We start from the raw sequence: 20,534 nt of genomic DNA, 5'->3' as shown, positions 1-20,534 counted from the left end.
ACACACACACACACACACACACACACACACACACAGTGCAAGCCGGGGAGGGGCAGAGAGGGAAACAGAATCCAAAGCAGGCTCCAGGCTCTGAGCTGTCAGCACAGAGCCTGACATAGGACTCAAACTCACAGACCATGAGATCATGACCAAAGTCGGACGCTCAACCAACTGAACCACCCAGGCACCCTAACCAGTGATCTTTCTTCTGTATCCTCCCAAACCCTTTCTACCTATAAATAAGTTTATATGTTCTTTTTTTTTTTTTTGTACAAATGATATCATTATGTACACTATTTGAGTCTTGTTTTTTTTTATTTTTTTTTAATATTTATTTTTGAGAAAGAGAGAAATAGAGCACGAGCGGGGGAGGGGCAGAGGGCAAGAAGGAGACACAGAATCTCAAGCAGGCTGCAGGCTCTGAGCAAGCTGTCAGCGCAGAGCCTGATGCGGGGCTCAAACCCACAAACTGTGAGATCATGACCTGAGCCAAAGTCGGATGCTCATCCGACAGAGCCACCCAGGCACCCCGAGTCTTGTTGTTTCTACTTCACAATATAACTCAGGGATCATTCCATATCCTTACATGTGGAAGAGACCATTGTGTTGTTCATTGTTGTAACCCCAGTATGTACTGGGGTTGGCAAATCCAGTGCTTGGCATGAAAATATACTTGTTTAATAAATAGATTGCCTTCCAGAGAGGTATCCGGTTGCAATACTGAAACCGTAACTCTTGTATGGGGTGATGAACTCAACCAAGAGTCAGCTTTATTGGTGCAAATAACCCGAGATAGAAGAAACAGATCCAAGTTCCAGGGGTTTCTTGTTTTATTCATGGCAAATTATGCTCAGAAACTGACATTATCTTTGCCAATAATTTAACACAGGTTCACTGCAGGAATTATAATTTATAATAATATTTCACAAGCCAGTAGCACACAGGATAATATCTCTTAAGTCAATAAAGAAATAGCATAATCTAAACCAATGATAGATTAATTACACTATCGTTGCAGACAAAGGGACGATGAAAGAGATGAATGAAAGTCCAAATTTAGATGATGTGTACATTTCTACCAGTTGGTTCTTGGTAGAGTCCAACTAAAAGCGAGGTGTCAGCTGCCAGCGTAGGTCCCTCCCTGCTTGGGGCATGTGGCTATCAGGCTATGGTTGGCAGCCATAAGGGGGCTGCTCTGAAGGTTATGTCTTCAGAACATTTACATATCTTGTGCCACTGCCTACAAGGAGTAGCCTGGCCGAGGCAGGAACAGATGTCCCTTCTCTTCCTCAGACTGCTGCACAGCTTACCACCACTGCTGACTAAGAGTAGGCCACAGTAGGAGCAAATGTCTCAAGATCTTTGGAAACCTATCTAGATCAGCAAAGAGTAGCCTTGTCCAAACTGAACAATCTAGAGTTACTGTTCAAACCTCCTGGTTTTTAAAGTTTAAAAGTCCATCACATGATGGACACCACTGGTGTTTCTATGGTGTCAGTGACGTAATGGTCCTCTTTACTCCGGGTGCAAGAGTTCGATAAGAACGTCCTAATACCAAACTTCAAAACAATTTCATCAAAACAAATTAAAACCACAAATAACTTTGTTCCAAAACATGGATCTGAAATCATGACGAGTCAGTGCACAACATTTTTCTAACCAAGGGCAACTTGAAGTTCTTATTTTAATGATGCAGAAATGAGATGAAGTCAGTGGTTGCTTCTGAAATCCTCGAAGGAGCATCAGAAGCCAGAGCACCTTCCTCTGTTGTCTGAAGACCTCTCCCTTGGATGTCTCTCCTAGCTCTCCAGGGCTTCAGCCATTAGGACTAGCTGTGGCTTGTTAGCTGGATCCCTTTTGGAATATTTCTTTTTGGACTGAAATGATGCAACAACATACTAGACCAGCCCTGCCTTCCCTGTGCCTCTCCTACGGATCCCAAGACTGTCCTGTAACACCCTTCACGCTCTTTGCTGTGATTGCCCAAGTGAAAACCCAAGGTTTGCAAAGGCTGTGTAATTCCGGCATCAGGTTTGAAATCGGATGCTGCTTTTGTGAGGGACTAAAATTAGCCATCCTGGTTATGGATTACAGAATACGCGCAACAAAGAGAAAGTGAGAGCAGGGTCTGTTCCTTCACCAGACCTCCTGGACGTCGCAGGCAACCTTTACAGGGTCTTCCAGTCAGCAAGTGACATGGAAACAGATGAGGATTGGTGGGTCCCTCACACGACGGGGCAGCAGCAAGTAACCCCGGCGAGGTGCCCGACAGCAGCTCGTTTTCAAACGAATGTATTCTCTTCCTCCTCCACGGAACTGAACCGTAAAACTCACGCCCCTTTCTTCCTCGTACCCCATCCTCGCAGCCCGGAGTCGCCGAAGCCCCTCCCAGCGCCGGTCCCTCCGGTCTCCCCTCCCCCGCCCCCTGTTTCCCCCGCCTGGGCTCCTCTCTGTCTCCCCCTCCCGGACAGCGTCCGCGCTCGGCCGGCCCTCCCGCCGCCTGTTTGTGAATGAGACGCTCAGTTTCTCAATGGAGCCGCGGGGGGGCTCGGGCGGACGCGGCGCGGCCGCAGCGCTGGCCCTGAGCCCGGAGGGGGGCGCCTTTTCCTCGCTCCCTCCCCTCTTCCCTCCCTCCCGCCGCCGCGGCTTTTGAGGAACGGGACTGAGAGGCCGCCGCGCAGGTCGCCGGGGCCCGCATCCCCGAGGACTCCGCCTCACGCTCCGGAGGAGCCGGAGCGCGGCCGGGGGAGCCAGACGCCGAGGAGGCCGGCGGCCTTCGGGAAATTTCCGCCGAGACCCTCCACTCTGGGCTTAGAAAGTTCTTGAGTTCGTATTTCCTTTTTAAATCCCGGTTGGCTATTAGCTCTTCGCCGGCACCTTTTTTTTTTTTCTTTTTTTTTTTTTTTTTTTCCGGGAGAGGAGGGGGAGTGCGGGGAAAGGAGAGAAGAAAATAAAAAAGGATTTCCGCCCGGAGAGAGCGACAGTTGTGAGAGCTTTTCCTTCAGGAGACAGGAGCGGCGTTCGCGGCCGCCGCGGGCGCCCGGCCCCGCCGGCCCCACCATGCGCGAGCCGGCCTCCGGCTGTTGAGGCACGGAGACGCGGAAGCGTCGGCCGGCAGCACCGGGCTCTCGGCTCTCCCGGGCGCGTTCGGTCGGCCGGGCGGCGGCGGCGACGGCGGCGGGATGGAGCCCGCGACCGCGCCCCAGCCCGACATGGCGCCGGAGCTGACCCCGGAGGAGGAGCAGGTAAGCGGGGCCGCGGCCGCGGCGGTGGGTGTGTCCGGACCCCCGAGGCCTAGGCCGGCCTCTGCCCGCGGAGGCCGCGCGCTCCACGGCCCCCGGCCCGCGGGTGCCCCTTCCCCCGGCGACCGCGCCCCAGGCCGTCAGCCCCCGACCCGGGGGACGCCGCGGGACGCAGCTCCCGGCCTCTTCGGTCCCTTAGGCTTACGGGCCTCAGATCGCCCCCTCCCCCCATCCTGGTGGTAATTCAAGTTCCTCGGACTGGGGGGCCTCCCTTTCCCTCCCACCACCCTCGACCCCCGACGTTTGCTGAACACCTACTTGCCTTCGGGCCCTCCACCCCTATAAATGTTCAGCTTCTTTCCTTAAGGGTTTGTGGTTTTTTAAGGACAGGCAAAGTCCCGTTTGGGGGGAGGATTCCTGTGGGCAACATCTCCCCACCCGAGTAGAGTGGTGATAGGCAGTGGGTACGTAGATGCCCTAGATTTTCAGATGAGCCCCTCGGGCTTCTCACAGGGCTGTGGCAGGCCTACTTGGGCAGATTCTGGAAGATCCAGGCCTCATGCACCCGAAGCCCCTGGCCTGGACCGCCCTATTCAGCGCTCTCAAACTGGGCGCATCCCCTCACCCCCACTTCCCTACCCACCCTCCTATCTCATCTCGCTGTCTCCATCTTTCTGGAGCCTATGTTGAGCTCCATTGTCCCTTAAAGCTTATGACCTTCAGTTCCCAGGAGGAAGTGGTTTGCGGTGTCATTCTGGGGGTTTGGGTAAGGGAAAAGCCCAGGGCCCTTGTATCTTTCCCTCCCCCACATTCCTTTTGGGGAGACACGGACCACTCCTTCAGAGGAAGATTGGAAAATCTGCTAGCTGAGATTGGGAACCCTAAAGACTTTCGCTATCTCTTCCTTGGCACTGCCCATACCCGGCTTTAGCTATGCTCAAATATAGCCATAGTCTGATTTCATGTTTAAAAAAACGAAAACCTGAAATAAGAAAAAGATGAACCATACTGGTAACCCGTTTCAGGCCCTTCAGCCCTTATTCCCAAGGACCACATTTGGTAGCACAGTCTCTAGGGTGGAGACAGTCCGATTTTACAAACTAGTATTAGTTAATGGGCTTAAGACCTGATTTTTAAAAAGCTCTTGACTTTTCTCCTTATTTGCGGAGATGACATTTTTCACATTTGGCCTCAAACCACTATCTTGCCTTTTCACGCCTTGAGATAAAATCAGCATGGGAGAAAAAAAAAATTCTGCTCTGTAGGAGCAGTGGTAACATCCTGGTATCTGCAGTTGAGTGTTAATAAAATGCTAGTCAAGGCCTAGTGCAAGCAGGTGGCCAAGGAGCCTGTCCTTCCAGAATTAGGGAAATACTTCAGTACTAAGGTTGTGGTGTTGATTTTAAAGAGGCAAAACCCGTTCACTTCTTTTCCTTGGATTAGTCAGATTTAGAGTTTCTATGTTTCTATGACTTAAAGACATTAGCATTCCACTATGAAAATGGGATTAGGTTGCAAGTTAAAAAATTAAAACCAAGGAAAGCAAGTATTGATAAAGTCAGTGCTTTACTCTGTATAGAGTATTTGCATATACTTTTATAGTGTTTAGTAAAATCTTTGTATTTAGTGAAAATCTTTTACAGTGAATAAACGTGATGGGCATTAGTAAGGACTGGATGGTAACAGTAAAATATTTTTATATTAAGATCAAGAAGGTATGTGGGTTTTTAAAATCATACCTTTTCCTACAAAATGTCAGGTTTTCTACAAGCATTTCAAAATGTTGAAGCAAACATAAAAGTAGTAGCATAGTTCCAATTATTGTGATTGTAATGAAATTGTAAAATTTCATAGTTTAATATCACATAAGAGCACTCTTCACTGTTATGATTTATTTAGACTATGTTAAGCAGCCGCAAATTCATGTGGGTCTTATCTAAGTAGTGATCATGGGATATGACACATTCATTTCATAATGCTGCCCCATTGCTGAAACCAATTTTATTTATTTCTTATCAAAAAATTTTTAATGTTTTATTTATTTTTGAGAGAGAGAGAGACAGAGCGCACGCGAGCGAGCGAGCGTGAGGCAGGGGGAGGGCCAGAGAGAGGGAGACACAGAATCATCCAGAGCAGGCTCCAGGTTCTGAGCTGTCAGCACAGAGCCTGACCTGGGGCTCAAACTCAGGAACGCCTTGAGATCATGACCTGAGCTGAAGTCGGATGCTTAACCAACCCAGCCACCCAGGTGCCCCTCAAACCAATTTTAGAACTTATTTTAAAGCTTGTGGCAGAATCTTTCAGATATCTTCAGTGTTGGAAACATCTTATCCTTTTGAGGGTCAATTTGCTTTTTGGAAATACCAATCTTTTGGAATCTTATAAGTAAAGGATCACACTAGGTTAACACAGATTCAGGCGAAAATGAAATACATTTATGCATTTAGGTCCTTTTGGGGGGTAGGTAACTAACTGCTTTAAAGATGTTTCTGGAGCAGATCTCTCCTGAATGGTATATTCTTGTATATAGTCATGTGAATCAGAAACCCGGAAGTTTCTTGAACATTTTGCTTTCCCTCAGGCCCTGTACACTACACATCATCAGATTTTCCTGAATATCTCTCGAATTCATCAACTTCTTCCACTATCACCATCACCCTAGTCCCCAAGCTGTTGTTAAATGTATCCTTACAGAACTTTTGTTTCCTACCTGATCATCTGCATTCCTTACTCTTATTCCAGAAGGCAAAAGCAAATTGAAAATCTCATTGTGTCTCCAGTCTGCCTCCCTGCCCCTAAAAGAAGCATTTATAAAACCCTTCAGTGGCTTTTCATTACTCTTGGGATATAACAACTCCTGAGTATGATCTACAATGCATGGGCCCTGAGTGTGGTCTAGAGCCCTAGCTAATTCTCACACCTCATCTTTCCTCCAGGCACACAGGCCTTTTGGTCCTGCAGTCTTGCTGTTTTCTCCTGGTACAGGGTCTTTGTACAGACTGCTTTCCCCTGTCTGGGAACACCTGCCACTGTTAACTCTCTCTTCATCCTCAGCTTTTGCTTCCTCAGGAAGGCCTTCCTTGATCTCCCCAATTAAGTTAGATCTGTGTTACTGGCTCTTAGAGTACCATGTACTGTCCTTTATATCACTTTTCACAAGTTTACACTATTTGTGGGATTGCATGACTGGAAGCTCCATGAGGGTTGGAACTGTGTCTACTTTTGCCCATCGCCATATGCACATCGCCTAGCATAATGATTGGCACTTAGTGTATGGACATTCTGGAAATACTTGTGGAACAAAGAGTAGTTAGGTACATGAATAGAACACAGCATCATCTCCTTTCTGAGGGGCTTGTAAAAATAAGGACATTGTTCATTTTTACATATACTTCTGAAGGTCATCATTATTGCTTTGTAGTCCCATTTCCTATCTAGGCATGTGCTGAACTGATATATCAAATTCTCATTTGTAACTCTGATGTTTCTTGCCTTTATTTTTTCAGTTCCCAGTAATTAACAGAGCTTACAATTGAGTTACAAGAAAAAGTGAGCTTTGCCTTTAATAAATTTACATGAATAGCAACAGGGTAATAACAGTAACTGTTTCCTGAGTTTCTGCTTTGAGTCAGGCTCCGCGCTGGGCATTTCACATACGATTAATCCTCATACGATTGGAATTATTACCTCATTTTGCAAACAAGAAAACTCAGACTGAGAGAAGGAAATTGCCCAAGGTCACATAGCTAGCAAGCAATGGAGCCATGATTTCCACCCAGTTCTGGGTTATTCTGCCTCCACTGCAAATGTTCCCTGTATTATACTACATAACTTCTCATGAAGCAGCTAGTTACCTTACTAAGATGTCTGCATGCATGTATAATAGTTAATTTTGTTGGTTTGGGTATTGATATATGTGTATTTGGTTTTGATGATGTGTCTTAAAATATGGTTTAAAAATTGCACAGAAGAAAAATTTTGGAAGACCTTTACTCAGACCTATTGCCAACAGAGACATACACAGTCTATGCAAGAAATTGTGATGAAAATACTCTTGAGAAAAAATGTGTTCCCTAAGATAGGGTTGACAAACTCTCCATTTTGAGGTGTGGTCACAATAAAAATTTAATTTTTTGATATCTTCTTTAGCTTTTGTATAGGAGAAATAACTATTCATGGAACCAAATATGAAGAATAGTATCTCCCCAAACTTTATTTTTTTATTTTTTTTAACATTTATTTATTTTTGAGACAGAGAGAGACAGAGCATGAACGGGGGAGGGTCAGAGAGAGAGGGAGACACAGAATCTGAAACAGGCTCCAGGCTCTGAGCAGTCAGCACAGAGCCCGACGCGGGGCTTGAACCCACGGACAGTGAGATCGTGACCTGAGCCGAAGTCGGCCGCTTAACCGACTGAGCCACCCAGGCGCCCCATCTCCAAACTTTAAAAAGATAAGTGTTTTGTATGTTAATATGTACATATAAAAGCCTTTCTTCATGGGCTGGCAAAATTATAAGTTTGACAGTGTGAAGGGTAATTTCTACATATCAGCATTAGTCTTCATTTTTATTATGTTACTAATTGTCTTAATTTCACTTTGCCAGAGCATATACTAACATTTGTAACTTGACCTGAAGTTGATAATTTTTGAATTATAGTTAACTTGAAAGATAATTAAGGGTTTCTTGAAGGGGGGGATAAAAAAGGGGGTCTCTTACTCATCTGTTCTATGTCTAAAACCTACAGAAAGTTTAAGTGGGACTCCCTGAGTTACATCTGTTTGCGCATAAGTTGTGAGAACTCTCTTTGTAATCAAACCATAAAATAAAGACTCACCTAGGATTCTAAGGATACTCAAATTCAGAAATTACAGCTTTTAAGGGTCTTGATTTTACATGGATTTCCCAGTAGTGATTAATAGGATAGAAGAATAGAGTAGTTTTCAAGGCGCCTGGGTGGCTCAGTCGGTTAAGCGTCGGACTTCTGCTAAGGTCATGATCTCACAGTTCTTGAGCCTTGAATCAAGCCTTGCATCGAGCCTCGCATCGGGCTGTGGGCTGTCAGCTCGCAGTCTGCTTTGGATCCTCTGTCTCTCTCTCTCTCTCTCTCTCTCCCTCTCTCTCTCCCTGCCCCCCTCCCATGTGCGCTTTCTCTCTCTCTCAAAAATAAATAAACTCTGAAAAGAACAGAGTAGTTTTCTAAAGTACTTATGCATTTATGCATATTTTTATTTTATGTTGTTTAATTAATTTATTTTTGTGATAATGATTTCAGGAATTGAATTTAGTGATTCATCACTTATATAGAACACCCAGTGTTCATCCCAACAGGTGTCCTCCTTAATACCCCTTGCCCATTTAGCCCATCCCCCACTCAACACCCCTCCAGCAACCCTTAGTTTGTTCTCTGTATTTAAGAGTCTCTTAAGGTATGCCTCCCTTTGTTTTGTTTTGTTTTAATTTTTTTAATGTTTATTTGTTGAGAGACAGAGAGAGGCAGAGTGTGAGTCAGGGAGGGGCAGAGAGAAAGAGGGAGACACAGAATCTGAAGCAGGCTCCAGACTCTGAGCTGTCAGCACAGAGCCCGACGCAGGGCTTGAACCCATGAACCATTAGACGATGACCTGAGCCAAAGTCAGATACTTATCTGACTGAGTCACCCAGGCTCCCCTTTCTCTCTGTTTTTATATTATTATTATTTTTTTTTTTTATAAAATTTTTTTTTAACGTTTTATTTATTTTTGAGACAGAGAGAGACAGAGCATGAATGGGGGAGGGTCAGAGAGAGAGGGAGACACAGAATCTGAAACAGGCTCCAGGCTCTGAGCAGTCAGCCCAGAGCCTGACACGGGGCTCGAACTCACGGACCGTGAGATCGTGACCTGAGCTGAAGTCGGATGCTTAACCGACTGAGCCACCCAGGCGCCCCTGTTTTTATATTATTTTTGCTTCCCTTCCCTTATGTTCATCTGTTTTGTATCTTAAATTCTTGTTTTACTTTTTTTAAGATTTGATTTTTAAGTGGGGCGCCTGGGTGGCTCAGCTGGTTAAATGTCTGAATTTGGCCCAGGTCATGATCTCACAGTTCGTGAGTTCGAGCCCCACATCAGGCTCTGTGTTGACAGCTTGGAGCCTGGAGCCTGCTTTGGATTCTGTGTCTCCCTCTCTCTCTGCCCCTCCCTAGCTCACGTTCGCTCGCGCACGTGCGCGTGCTCTCTCTCTCTGTCAAAAATAAATAAACTTAAAAAAAAAAAAGATTTGATTTTTAAATAATCTCTACCCCCAACATAGGGCTCAAACTCATAACCCCAAGATCAGGAGTCATGTGTGCCACTGACTGAGCCAGCCAGGCACCACGCATATTTTCATCTTAGACCAAAGTTGGTTTTAATAACTTGTATAATGCTTCTTGCACATTAAAAATAATTCATGAATTTCTTTAAAGTTGCTGTAACAAATAATCTAATATTTATTTTCAAAGCCTCTAAAAATTTCTATTTTAGAGTTAATGTTGTTCAGAGCATTATTGTGAAGTTAGTAAGTTAGTGCTTACATTGTAAGCACTCAGTAAAGTTAGCCTTTATCATAATATTCTCTGTTTTTGAATAGTGAAAGATTTTAGAGCCAAGTTAGCTTAAACTAATCCCAAGGGAGAAAAATATTTATATTTACCCTGGGGATTATCACTTAGCATGGATTCATATGAATGCCAGAAAATAGTTATCTTGTAACTCTATCACATAGTTTTCAAAAACCTATTCTAATTCTATGCTGTGGTTTGTGTTCTTATAACAGGGATCATCTGAAGCTAAAAATTTAACTGCCTTGCAGTGGACTTCAGAGATTTTTGGCATTTTTCCCAAGGGCAAGGGTTTTTGTCCTGGTTCTTGTGGCCAAGAACTTCCCTTTTCCCACAGCCTCACATGTCCTGTGCTAAATGTCATCTGTCCCCCCAGAAGTATCCATACGTCAAGGACCAGATGATTCATAACATTAAGTAGAGGCCTTCCAGAGAGTGGAAAGATGAAGAATTCTCATTATTTTCGTTATTGCCAGTAACTAATGATGTTGTAATTAACAATCAGGTGAAATCTCATCTGGATGTGAGAATTTTACTCTGTTAAAATTTCTGAGCATATCAATGGCCTTGGACTTCACTTTTGTGGATGTTAAGGAACCTGGAGGTTTTCTCTAGGAACCTGACTTTTAGTCAGGTTCAATTCAATTAATGAATTGAAAAGTAAGACACTTCCTTTGGAAAGGAGCTGAACTGTTTCACAGAGGTAAAAGTTAAATGTTCTCTCTCTCTCTCTCAAAAATTCACATTAAAAAAAAAATTAGATGCCATCGTCCTAACTCTGTTCATATGCTAAAACCTACAGTGCCAGTTACAGCCATTTCATGCTTGTTCTACCACCCGCCTCGATGTCTCACAAAACTGGGGATATTTCCTTTTTCCAAATCAGTCATTATCATATTTGCCACCTGTGCATGCCTCTGTACAAGAGCTCCTTGGTTGCTCTTTCTGGCCACTGGAATAGTCCCTGTTTTTTATTCCTCTTCCTCCGGAGTAGGAGCAGATGTTCCTGGAACAGGTATTTTAGCCTGTATTCTTCAGTGCTGGAGGGCCTATACCTGCTGGAAGGAGCACTTTCATGTCTGACTTTGAAAAGACCTCTTGAGTAACTAACTGAAATGGCATGAGATAGGCAGCAGGGGTGGGAGACTGAGATGCCGTAGAGCCCATGGGAAGAGTGGTTTGTTTATTAAGGATTGGTTATCTCTTAGATCTAGATTATGAAATGATGAGAACGAAACAGGTTAGAGGTGACTTTTTCTTTAGTTTCTGATTCTAAGAAAAGCATTCCATTTTTCTCTAGGAAAGACCGTTTCTGTTTTATGTATTGGTTTCCTCTGAAATACCAAACCCACCCAAAACACACATGCATAGTTCTTGTCTTTTATTCAGCACAGGTGGCACAGAAATGACTAGCTTTATGGAATTCTTATGAAACCAGAATTCTCAGAATTGATGGGTGGATTCTAAAGAGAGCTGTCTATGACTTTAGTACTGAAGTGTCTAGGGACATTAATCCGTAAATTACTTGTTCATTCCTTGAACTGGCTAAGTTTTACGTTTGTATTTGCTTTTATATATATCATTAATTAAATGATATACATCATTATTAAAATAATATTTTTAAAAATAGTCTTAGGTTCTCTACAATGATCATATATTTCTTTTATCATTAAAATCAATAACATCTTGTAAAAAGTGCTGCATGCACTATATAAGTGTGGGATTATGTTATTAAATGCTGAGGGGCTCCTGAGTGGCTCAGTCGGTTAAGTAACTGACTTCAGCTCAGGTCATGATCTCATGGGTTCTAGCCCAGCATCGGGCTCTGTTGGCGGTTCAGGGCCGAGACATAGGATTCTGTGTCTCCCTCTCTCTGCCCCTCCCCTGCTTGCGCATGCTCGCTCTCTCTCTCTCTCTCTCTCTCTCCCCCCCTCTCTCTCCCTCTCTCTCTCAAATAATAAACGTTAAAAAATTTTTTAAAAATGCTGAGATCCTGGGGCGCCTGGGTGGCTCAGTCGGTTAAGCAGCCGACTTCGGCTCAGGTCATGATCTCGCGGTCCGTGAGTTTGAGCCCCGTGTTGGGCTCTGTGCTGACAGCTCAGAGCCTGGAGCCTGTTTCAGATTCTGTGTCTCCCTCTCTCTGACCCTCCCCCGTTCATGCTCTGTCTCTCTCTGTCTCAAAAATAAATAAACGTTAAAAAAATTTTTTTAAAAAATGCTGAGATCCCAGTATTTAAAATTAATTAAAATCTAGCCTTTTTCTAAACAGAACTATTTGCAAGTGAAACCTGGGCCTTTTGGGAGATGATGGCAATAACAATAAGTCTTAGGTAAACTTCAGGAATCCCCAGCTTCCTTTGTGGCTCCAGTTTTATTTTATATTTTTGAGTTTGTTTTGGTTTCCTTTTTTAAGGAACTTTTAGGAAACGTTAATTAATTTAAATAAGTAACATCCCTTACAGTTACAAAACGCTCAGTAAATAGTTGTGCTAATAGTATTCTTATTCTTTCTGCAACACCAAACAATTTTTTTTCAGGTAAGTAAAGGAAGAATAATTAAGAATTTAACTTTGTAGCAATGAGATAGAGGATTTCAAGATTGCCTGACTTCTGACAGTTACCATGCATGAGTAATGTATCTAGAAGATGGTAGTGGGGATACCTGCTGCTGATTTTATGCTGTTATCACTTTCTGCACCATTCATTAGTTCACTGATTTATTTAATCTTTCTTGGTTATAGATTACCTTTAGGTGCATTGGTCAGCATTGTCTTTTTTATTTTTTTTTTCCCAGATAAAACTTTAAAGGTCATCTGATCTAAAAATGACTCATTTGTGGAGTGCGAAGAGTAACAGTTTATATTATCTTCTATATCTTTCTTTTTTAAAAAAATATTTTATTTATTTTTCGAGAGAGACTGTAAGCGAGGGAGGGGCAAAGGGAGAAGGGAACAGAGGATCTCACGTGGGCTCTGCTGACAAGCTGACAGCAGCGAGCCTAACGTGGGGCTTGAACGAACTCACAATCCGTGAGATCATGACCAGAGCCAAAGTTTGGATGCTCAACTGATGGAGCCACCCAGGTGCTCCATCTTCCTTATCTTTCTTAAACAGCATTTGTGAAAACATACTCATTCCATGGTTTATCTCAGTGGTTCTCAACCAGGATGATTTCAAAACAGCCCTCTCGGCCCCAAATAAATGTCTATGTCTAGAGATACATTTGATTGTCACAATTCTCTAATTGCTACTGGCATTTGGTGGGTAGAGGCTAGGAATGCTGTGAAACATCTATAAATGTATAGGACAGCCCACCACAACCAAGAATTATCAGACCCAGACTGGCAATAGTCCCAAGGTTGAGAAACTCTGTAATTTAGTTTAGTTTTTTTTTTTTTTTAGAGAAAGCAAGCAGAGGAGAGGGGTGGAGGGGGGAGGGAGAGAGAGAGAGGGAGGGAGGAGAGAGAGTCTTAAGCAGGCTCCATGCTCAGCACCTAGCTTGATGCAGGGCTCCATCCCACGACCCTGGGGTCATGACCAAAATCAGCAGTCATCCGCTCAACTGACTGAGCCACCCAGGCTCCCCGAGGAACCCTAGTTTATATCTGAAGGAATTTTGTAGTTCTTAGGAACAGAGATACAAATTCCTGCTTTTTAGTTGAAGATAGGTCTTTGGTTAACACATTTAGTATTTATTCAAATATGTGTCCCCAGATACTGATTTCTGGGATTAACTTTATGTACTGAAAAGTGAAAAACTCTTGTGTTTTATTTTATAGCATAACCATCACAGAGTATCGATAAAATGAGCCATTTGCAGGGGTTTTCAGGGATGGGAGGGATTTTATGTGACAAGGAGAACATTACTGAGCCCTGCCATGTAATGATAATGGGAGGTGTCATTTTTGCTTTCCCCTCTAAGTGTTTCTGAGCTTCTGTTCCTCCAGTGAGTGAGGTGATTATTATGTATCTTCCTTTTCATGTTAATGTCTGCCAAGAGGAAGGTTTTACAGATTATAAACAGAAAATCTGTTCATTCAGCAATCATAATTGTCTACTGTGTACCAAGTTCTTGATCAGCATGGATGAGGGGCTCTCTGTCTTTGAGGAGTTGCCCTCTAGTTCTAAGCAGTTCTAGAATTGTGGGGTACCCACCAAGGAAGAGGCCCTCTTATACCCAGTGAGGGCAGGATCTCTGTCTCTATATCCTTAGTGCACATTGTGAGAGCTCAAAATACATTTGCTGAGGAATGAGTGAAAGCATGTTGAAATTATTTATTCCTCACACAACCCACGAAACTGGTATTCTTTTGCTCAGGATGATTGTCTATGTGATAATTGGGATGATGCTCAGAGGCTTTCAGTAATTTACCAAGGAGGCAGCACTGGGACACAAACTCTGATTAAATGCGGTGCTCGTTCTAATAAACTTCGTCTGTTTTACCGACATATTTCTATGTATGACACACCTATATACATATACACCAGAAATAGCTCTCTCGGCACTTGGGGGTTGAAGATTCCTGGTTTCTGCTATTCCCAAGTTTTCCTACAGAGAAGTGGCTACATTGTTACCAGCTGGTTATTGTACATTTATTTATGAAAGAAATTATATGCTTTAATGGGGTTAATGAACTTGGGGGTTCATATAGGTCTCTGGCTGTACCTCTCAGAATGTTAATAGGTCTCCCCTTTGCCTTTATAAAGCCAGTCTTTAGTCTTTTATATATAAAGTTTAATCTTTCATGTATTATAATCAGCATAATGGGGAAGCATATGTAATATACATCCTAGGATGAAACTAGCTTTTTTTTTCTTTAGTTTTTTAAATGTTTTATTTATTTTTAAGACAGAGAGAGACAGAGCATGAGTGCAGATGGGGCAGAGAGAGAGGGAGACACAGAACCCAAAGCAGGCTCCAGGCTCCAAGCTGTGAGCACAGAGCCCGACGCGGGGCTCGAACTCACGAACTATGAGATCATGACCTGAGCCGAAGTCGGATGCTCAACCAACAGAGCCACCCAGGCACCCCTGAAACTGTAGCTTTTTAAATTGTTTTTCCCTGGCGCCTGGGTGGCTCATTCAGTTAAGCAGATGACTCTTGATTTTGGCTCAGGTCATGATCTCAAGGTCGTGGGATATTGGGCCCCGCGTTGGGTTCTGTGCTGAGCGTGGAACCTATTTAGGATTCTCTCCCTCTCCCCGCCCCCCGCCCCTCTCATGCTCTTCTCTCCCAAAATAAACAAACCTAAAAATATAAATAAATAAATAGTTTTTTTCCATGATACCTTCACTTTGCTCTTGTTTTGGCTGCACTTAAGCTAGAGTTTATTTCTCAATTCTTGCCAAGTATAAAAGTTGAGAAAAATTTTTCCTAAAAACAAAAAAAAAATTTTTTTTCTCCTTCTTTCACTTTCTATACTCACAGGTTTCTCTCTTAGATTCATAAAGGAAGAGAAAGAGTTACCGAGAGGAAGACCTGGAGCCTCAAACATAATACACAAGCATCAGAAAAGCTTTACTTGGGAAAAGCCGTTTGTTTCACTCAGTGTAGCTCTTCCATGCCAGGAAAACCCCTGAAGTGATGAGAAAATATTTCTAGTGAGGTTAGGGACTTAACAGTGATACAGCTAGCAAGATTAAAATATACAGGATTTCCAGTATACTTTTGTTTTCAAAAACATAACTGTACATCTTTTTTTTTTTTTTTTCTTTAGCGATCCAAAACATCATTTTCTTTCATAGCTGATATCAAACTAAGCAAATGCTAGCTTTGGAGGTGAGTTTGTGAGAAAATTAGAAGCAACTGGAAATTTGTGTTTTGAATGATAATGCTTGGAAACTCTAGTCAGGACCTCTAATTGTTATCGTGCTGTCCTTATAGTGCTACAAATATTGGTAAAAGCCCATGTCAAAACTTGTGATAACAATAGTGACTAAGCATTTACCTATTAGGATGACTGTAATTTTTTTTAAAAATTTTTTTTAACATTTATTTTTGAGAGACAGAGACAGAGCACGAGCGGAGGAGGGGCAGAGAGAGAGGGAGACACAGAATCGGAAGCAGGCTCCAGGCTCTTGAGCTGTCAGCACAGAGCCCGACGCGGGGCTCGAACTCACAAACTGTGAGATCATGACCTGAGCTGGTCAGTTACTTAACCGACTGAGCCACCCAGGCACCCCAGGATGACTGTAATTTTTAAAAATATTTATTTATTTGGGGGAGAGTGCAAATGGGGGAGGGGCAGAGAGAGGGGGACAGAGAATCCAAAGCTGGCTCTGTGCTGACTGGCTGACAGCAGCGAACTCAGGAACTGTGAGATCACGACCTGAGCCCAAGTCCGACGCTTACTCAGCTGAGCTATCCAGTGCCTCTGGCTATAATTTTTTTTAAAAAAGAAAGAAAATAGGGGCGCCTGGGTGGCTCAGTCAGTTAGGTGTCCAACTTCGGGTCAGGTCATGGTCTTGAGGTTCTTGAGTTGGAGCCCCGTGTCGGGCTCTGTGCTGACAGCCCAGCAGTTCTTGAGTTCCTGAGTTCGCTGCTGTCAGCACAGAGCCCGCTTCGGATTCTGTGTCTCCCTCTCTCTCTGCCCCTCCCCTGACTTGTTATCTGTCTCTCTCTCTCTTTCAAAAAATGAATAAACATTAAATAAGTAAATAAATAAATAAGACAGAAAATAACAAGTATTGGTATTGTTGGTGGAAGTGTAAAAGGGTGAAGCCACTGTGGAAAACAGTTTGACGGTTTCTTAAAAGATTAAAGGTAGAACTACCATGTAACCCTGCAATTTTACTTCTAGGTGTATGTCCATGTCATAGCATCAGTCACAGTAACCCAAAGGTAGAAGCAACTTGAGTGTCCGTCGACAGATGGATAGTTAAACAAAATGTGTTATATACATACAATGGAATATTCCTCAGCCTTAAAAAGACATGAAATTTTGATATATGTTACCATGTGGATGAACCTCAAAAACACTGCTTATTGGGGTACCTGGCTGGCTTAGTCAGTGGAGCGGGTGACTCTTGATCTCAGGGTTGTGAGTTCAAGCCCCATGTTGGGTGTAGAAATTACTTAAGAATGAAATCTTAAAAAAAAAAAAAAACAACAACCCACTATGCTTATTGAAATAGGTCAGACACAGAAAGACAAATATATGATTCCATTTACATGAGGTAACTAGAATAGGCAAATTTATAGAGAGAAAGTAGAGCAGTAGGGTTGGGGGAAGATGGGAAAGAGGATTATTGTTTAATGGGTACTGAGTTTTGTTGGGGGTGATGAAAAAGTTTGGGTATAGATAGTGGTGATGGTTACCCACCATTGTGAATGTATTTAATGCCACTGATTTGTATACTTATGAATGGTAAATATAATGAATATTATATGTAGGGGCATCTGGGTGGCTCAGTTGGCTAAGTGTCCCGACTTATGCTTTCAGGATGGAGCCCTGCCTGAGTCAAGGATTCTTGGTCTCTCTCTCTCTGTCTCTCTGCCCTCCCCCGCTGGTGTGTGCACCCTCTCTCTCCCTCTTTCTCTCTCTCTCTTAAAAATAAAACACATTAAAAAAAGGAAAAAAGATAAATATTATGTGTATATTTTACCACCATAAAATAATGGTTAAGCACTATTCTAATTGCTTTACAGGTTTTAATGTTTTGGTTAGTGAATAATGCAGCTGGTGAGGCATAGGAAAGAGAATAGGTGTTAATTCCACTTCTGGTTTGGCTGCTGATCTTGAGCCTAGAATCGCTTATGTAAGTGCCATTTCTCAGTTACAGAATGTAGCTATGTTAATAATTTGTTAGGATGTAAATTGTCGTCTGTTTTTAAGCTCTTGAATGTTTCACATGTGAGATCCAGTTAAGGTCTACTCTACTCTGTAGGAGAATAAGGAATTTTCTGTGTGGGACAAAGCACTGAATGTTATGATGCAAATGGACCCAATTTGTACAGCATCTTCCTCTTCCCCCACCCCCACTCCCAGTATAGTTCTGGGAGTGACTTGAAATATTGATCTGGAGCAGTGGTTCTCAGAGAGTGGTCTCCAGACCAGCTATGTGAGCATGCCATCAGAGCTTTTTAAAAATGCACATATTCAACTCCCACCCCAGACCTACTGAATCAGAAACTCTAGGCTTAAGGTTCAATAATCTATATTCAACAAGCCTCCAAACGCACACTCAAATTTGAGAACTGGTGATCTAGAGAATAGGGTGTTGCGTTGGTAGGGGAACCATCTAAAAGTGGGTTTAAATACTCAGGCTCACTTCAGGAAGAGAAGGCCTAGATTTACAAATTGACTCTAGAACTGTAAGTATAGAACTAGTTTGAACTGGATGAAAGCTCCAGGTATTGTCTGATTCTAGACTAGAACTCTACTGTTCCCTGGTAAAGGAACAGTAAGGCAAAGTTCTCAAAACGCTAGCATTTACCATGGTTTCTCTCATCCAAAGAAAGAGCAGAGCCTGTACCTACTTTAGAAATAGAAATTGAACCACAATGTCTACATGGTTGAAAACAACAGGGCATTGAGACACCTGATGTCCCCTGCAGATGGCATTCCCTAGAGACATGCTTGGCTTCCAAGGGAGTACTGAATGAAAGGAGACACAGGCTGTTCTGATTCGGCCAGGAAAACCTGCCAACTTTGACAGGGCTATTCCATAGGGAAGCTCATGTTACTGCAATGTCAGTTGCCCTGATAATCTGGACCTAGGAGTTACCAGATTTTACTGTCTGAATCCTGCCAGGGAGCTGAGCCCAGTTCTAATTGGAACTGAAAATGGGGCGCTGCAGTGAGGACAGCCAGATTACAGGCAGCTTTTGCAGGCTTCATTCTTTGTAGGTTTGCAAATGGCCTCTTAGGTACAGTAAACTGTACTACTTGTACTATTTTAGGAACATGAATAGGTTTGCCCTTGAGTTTGTTTATCTGAGAGCCTCCTTAGGCTGGGGAGTATTGATTCAATGAGTTTGAAATGGCTGAGGTGTGAGGTGTGACATTGCCTAATGAAGTGCTCTGGCCACCTATATCCCTTTCAGGGAGTAATGGACATTTAGGAAGAGTTCCAGTGTCTTGAGTATGTGATAAAGACACAGGACTCTGTTACCTAGAGTACAAGTTGTGGGGCTTATCTTAGGAAAAAAGCAAGAGGCTAGTTACATTTGGTGGAGACTAGCAGCAGCAGGTCTAATCTACAGGCGAAGGCCAGGTTAACAACAGCTCTGACATGCCAGGTCCTAGAGTTGTGAGCTAGCAGTCATCAAGTCACTCCTCTCAGATCCATGTGACATGGGCAAAATTGAATTTGAGGTGTGTGTGTGGAGAGGGAGAGGGGGAGAGGGAGATAAAGATGAAGGGAGGAATGTGTTAGTTATTGAGGAACAGAAGTAGTTGACAGGTAACTGCTATTGTGTGAAGAGGAAGAAATATAGAACCAGGAAGGGGACTAGTTACTGTGGTTTCAAAGCTTCTCACTCTTCTGATCTTTTCCTGAATTGATTCTCATTTGCCGGTAACCTTAAAATTTAGCACTCAGGACTGAAGACAGTCTTACAAATAAAGTCTGATGGCCTCCTTGTTTGGGGCTTACTTGTTTTGGACACTGTGCTTCTGTAATGTGTTCCAAAATCACAATAATTTTTGGCAGTGTTGGCAAACTATTGACTCATAAGTTCAAGTTAACTAAGATCCCTAAGTCTTTTCTTATGTGTTCCTGTTAAATTTCTTCTGGTGTTTCTAAAATTGATTTTCTTGCACTTTTCCTGTATAAATTTTATAATGTTAGATTTAATGTTCACTGAGCATTTTGTGAACATTTTTGTTAAGCCTTATGTGCCAAGAACTTTACAAATATTACCTTTTCTCTCCTCTTGTAACAATTCTGTGAAGTGTAATTTCTGTTTTATAGAATAGAAATTAAGGCTCAAACAAATTAAGTAATTTGCTTGCGTTCTAAACAGTGAAGTAGAATCAGGCATTCAAACCGGTCTGACTCCAAAGTCTCTTGCTTTTGAATACCATTCTTGCCCATTGTTCCATCCCGTTTTGATCTTTTAGATCTGTGTTCTGTTTTAAATATGTTTGTTCTCTGGGGCACCTGGGTGGCTCAGTCAGTTGAGTGTCCGACTTCAGCTCAGGTCATGATCTCACGGTTCGTGAGTTTGAGCCCCTCGTCGGGTTTGTGCCGATAGCTCGGAGCCTGGAGCCTGCTTCGGGTTCTGTGTCTCCCTCTGTCTCTGCCCCGCCCCCCTCTCTCTCTGTCTCTGTCTCTCAAAAATGAATAAACGTTAAAAAATTTTTTTAAATATATTTATTCTCTTAGCTAAAGGCCCTCTTACATTGTCAGCATGACCCAGTGATCTTATCTAAGTCATTTATAACAGTGGGACCAGGCCAGGTATGGATGCAGAGCAAATCAAGGGAAAGAGCATGGCCTTTAGAGTCGGATTTGGTTTTGGAATCTTGGTCATATCATCACAAGTGGTGTGACATGGCAAGGTTCTTAACTTGTCTGGGCCTCTATTTCCTTATATATAAAATGCCTTAATACCTACAAACGGGCCTGTTGGAATGGTTGAATAGAAAATGAATGCAAAGTGCTTTAGATTATGGCCCATCCCAGCATACTGTATGCTCTCAATAAACATTAGTCTACTTGTCTCTCTCATTTCAGGGAATTCTTTAATGTCTTTTTATTTTTTTGT

The 20,534-nt window shown here is 42.9% G+C and overlaps 1 protein-coding gene across 1 annotated transcript in view; it reads left to right on the top strand.

Moving 5' to 3' along the window:
• The first annotated feature begins 2,993 nt into the window (after nt 1-2,993).
• PTPN9 (protein tyrosine phosphatase non-receptor type 9) overlaps nt 2,994-20,534 on the top strand; it is an 81,917-nt gene continuing 64,376 nt past the window's right edge. Inside the window, exon 1 of the mRNA XM_049613883.1 lies at nt 2,994-3,245. Coding sequence (XP_049469840.1) covers nt 3,183-3,245 — 63 coding nt within the window. The 5' untranslated portion in view covers nt 2,994-3,182. The remainder of the gene's footprint in view (nt 3,246-20,534) is intronic.

Source organism: Panthera uncia (assembly GCF_023721935.1).
Source record: "Panthera uncia isolate 11264 chromosome B3 unlocalized genomic scaffold, Puncia_PCG_1.0 HiC_scaffold_1, whole genome shotgun sequence".
Lineage (NCBI taxonomy): Eukaryota > Metazoa > Chordata > Mammalia > Carnivora > Felidae > Panthera > Panthera uncia.
The sequence above is the reverse complement of the archived record's forward strand: the minus strand, read 5'-3'. Positions and strand labels throughout refer to the sequence as shown.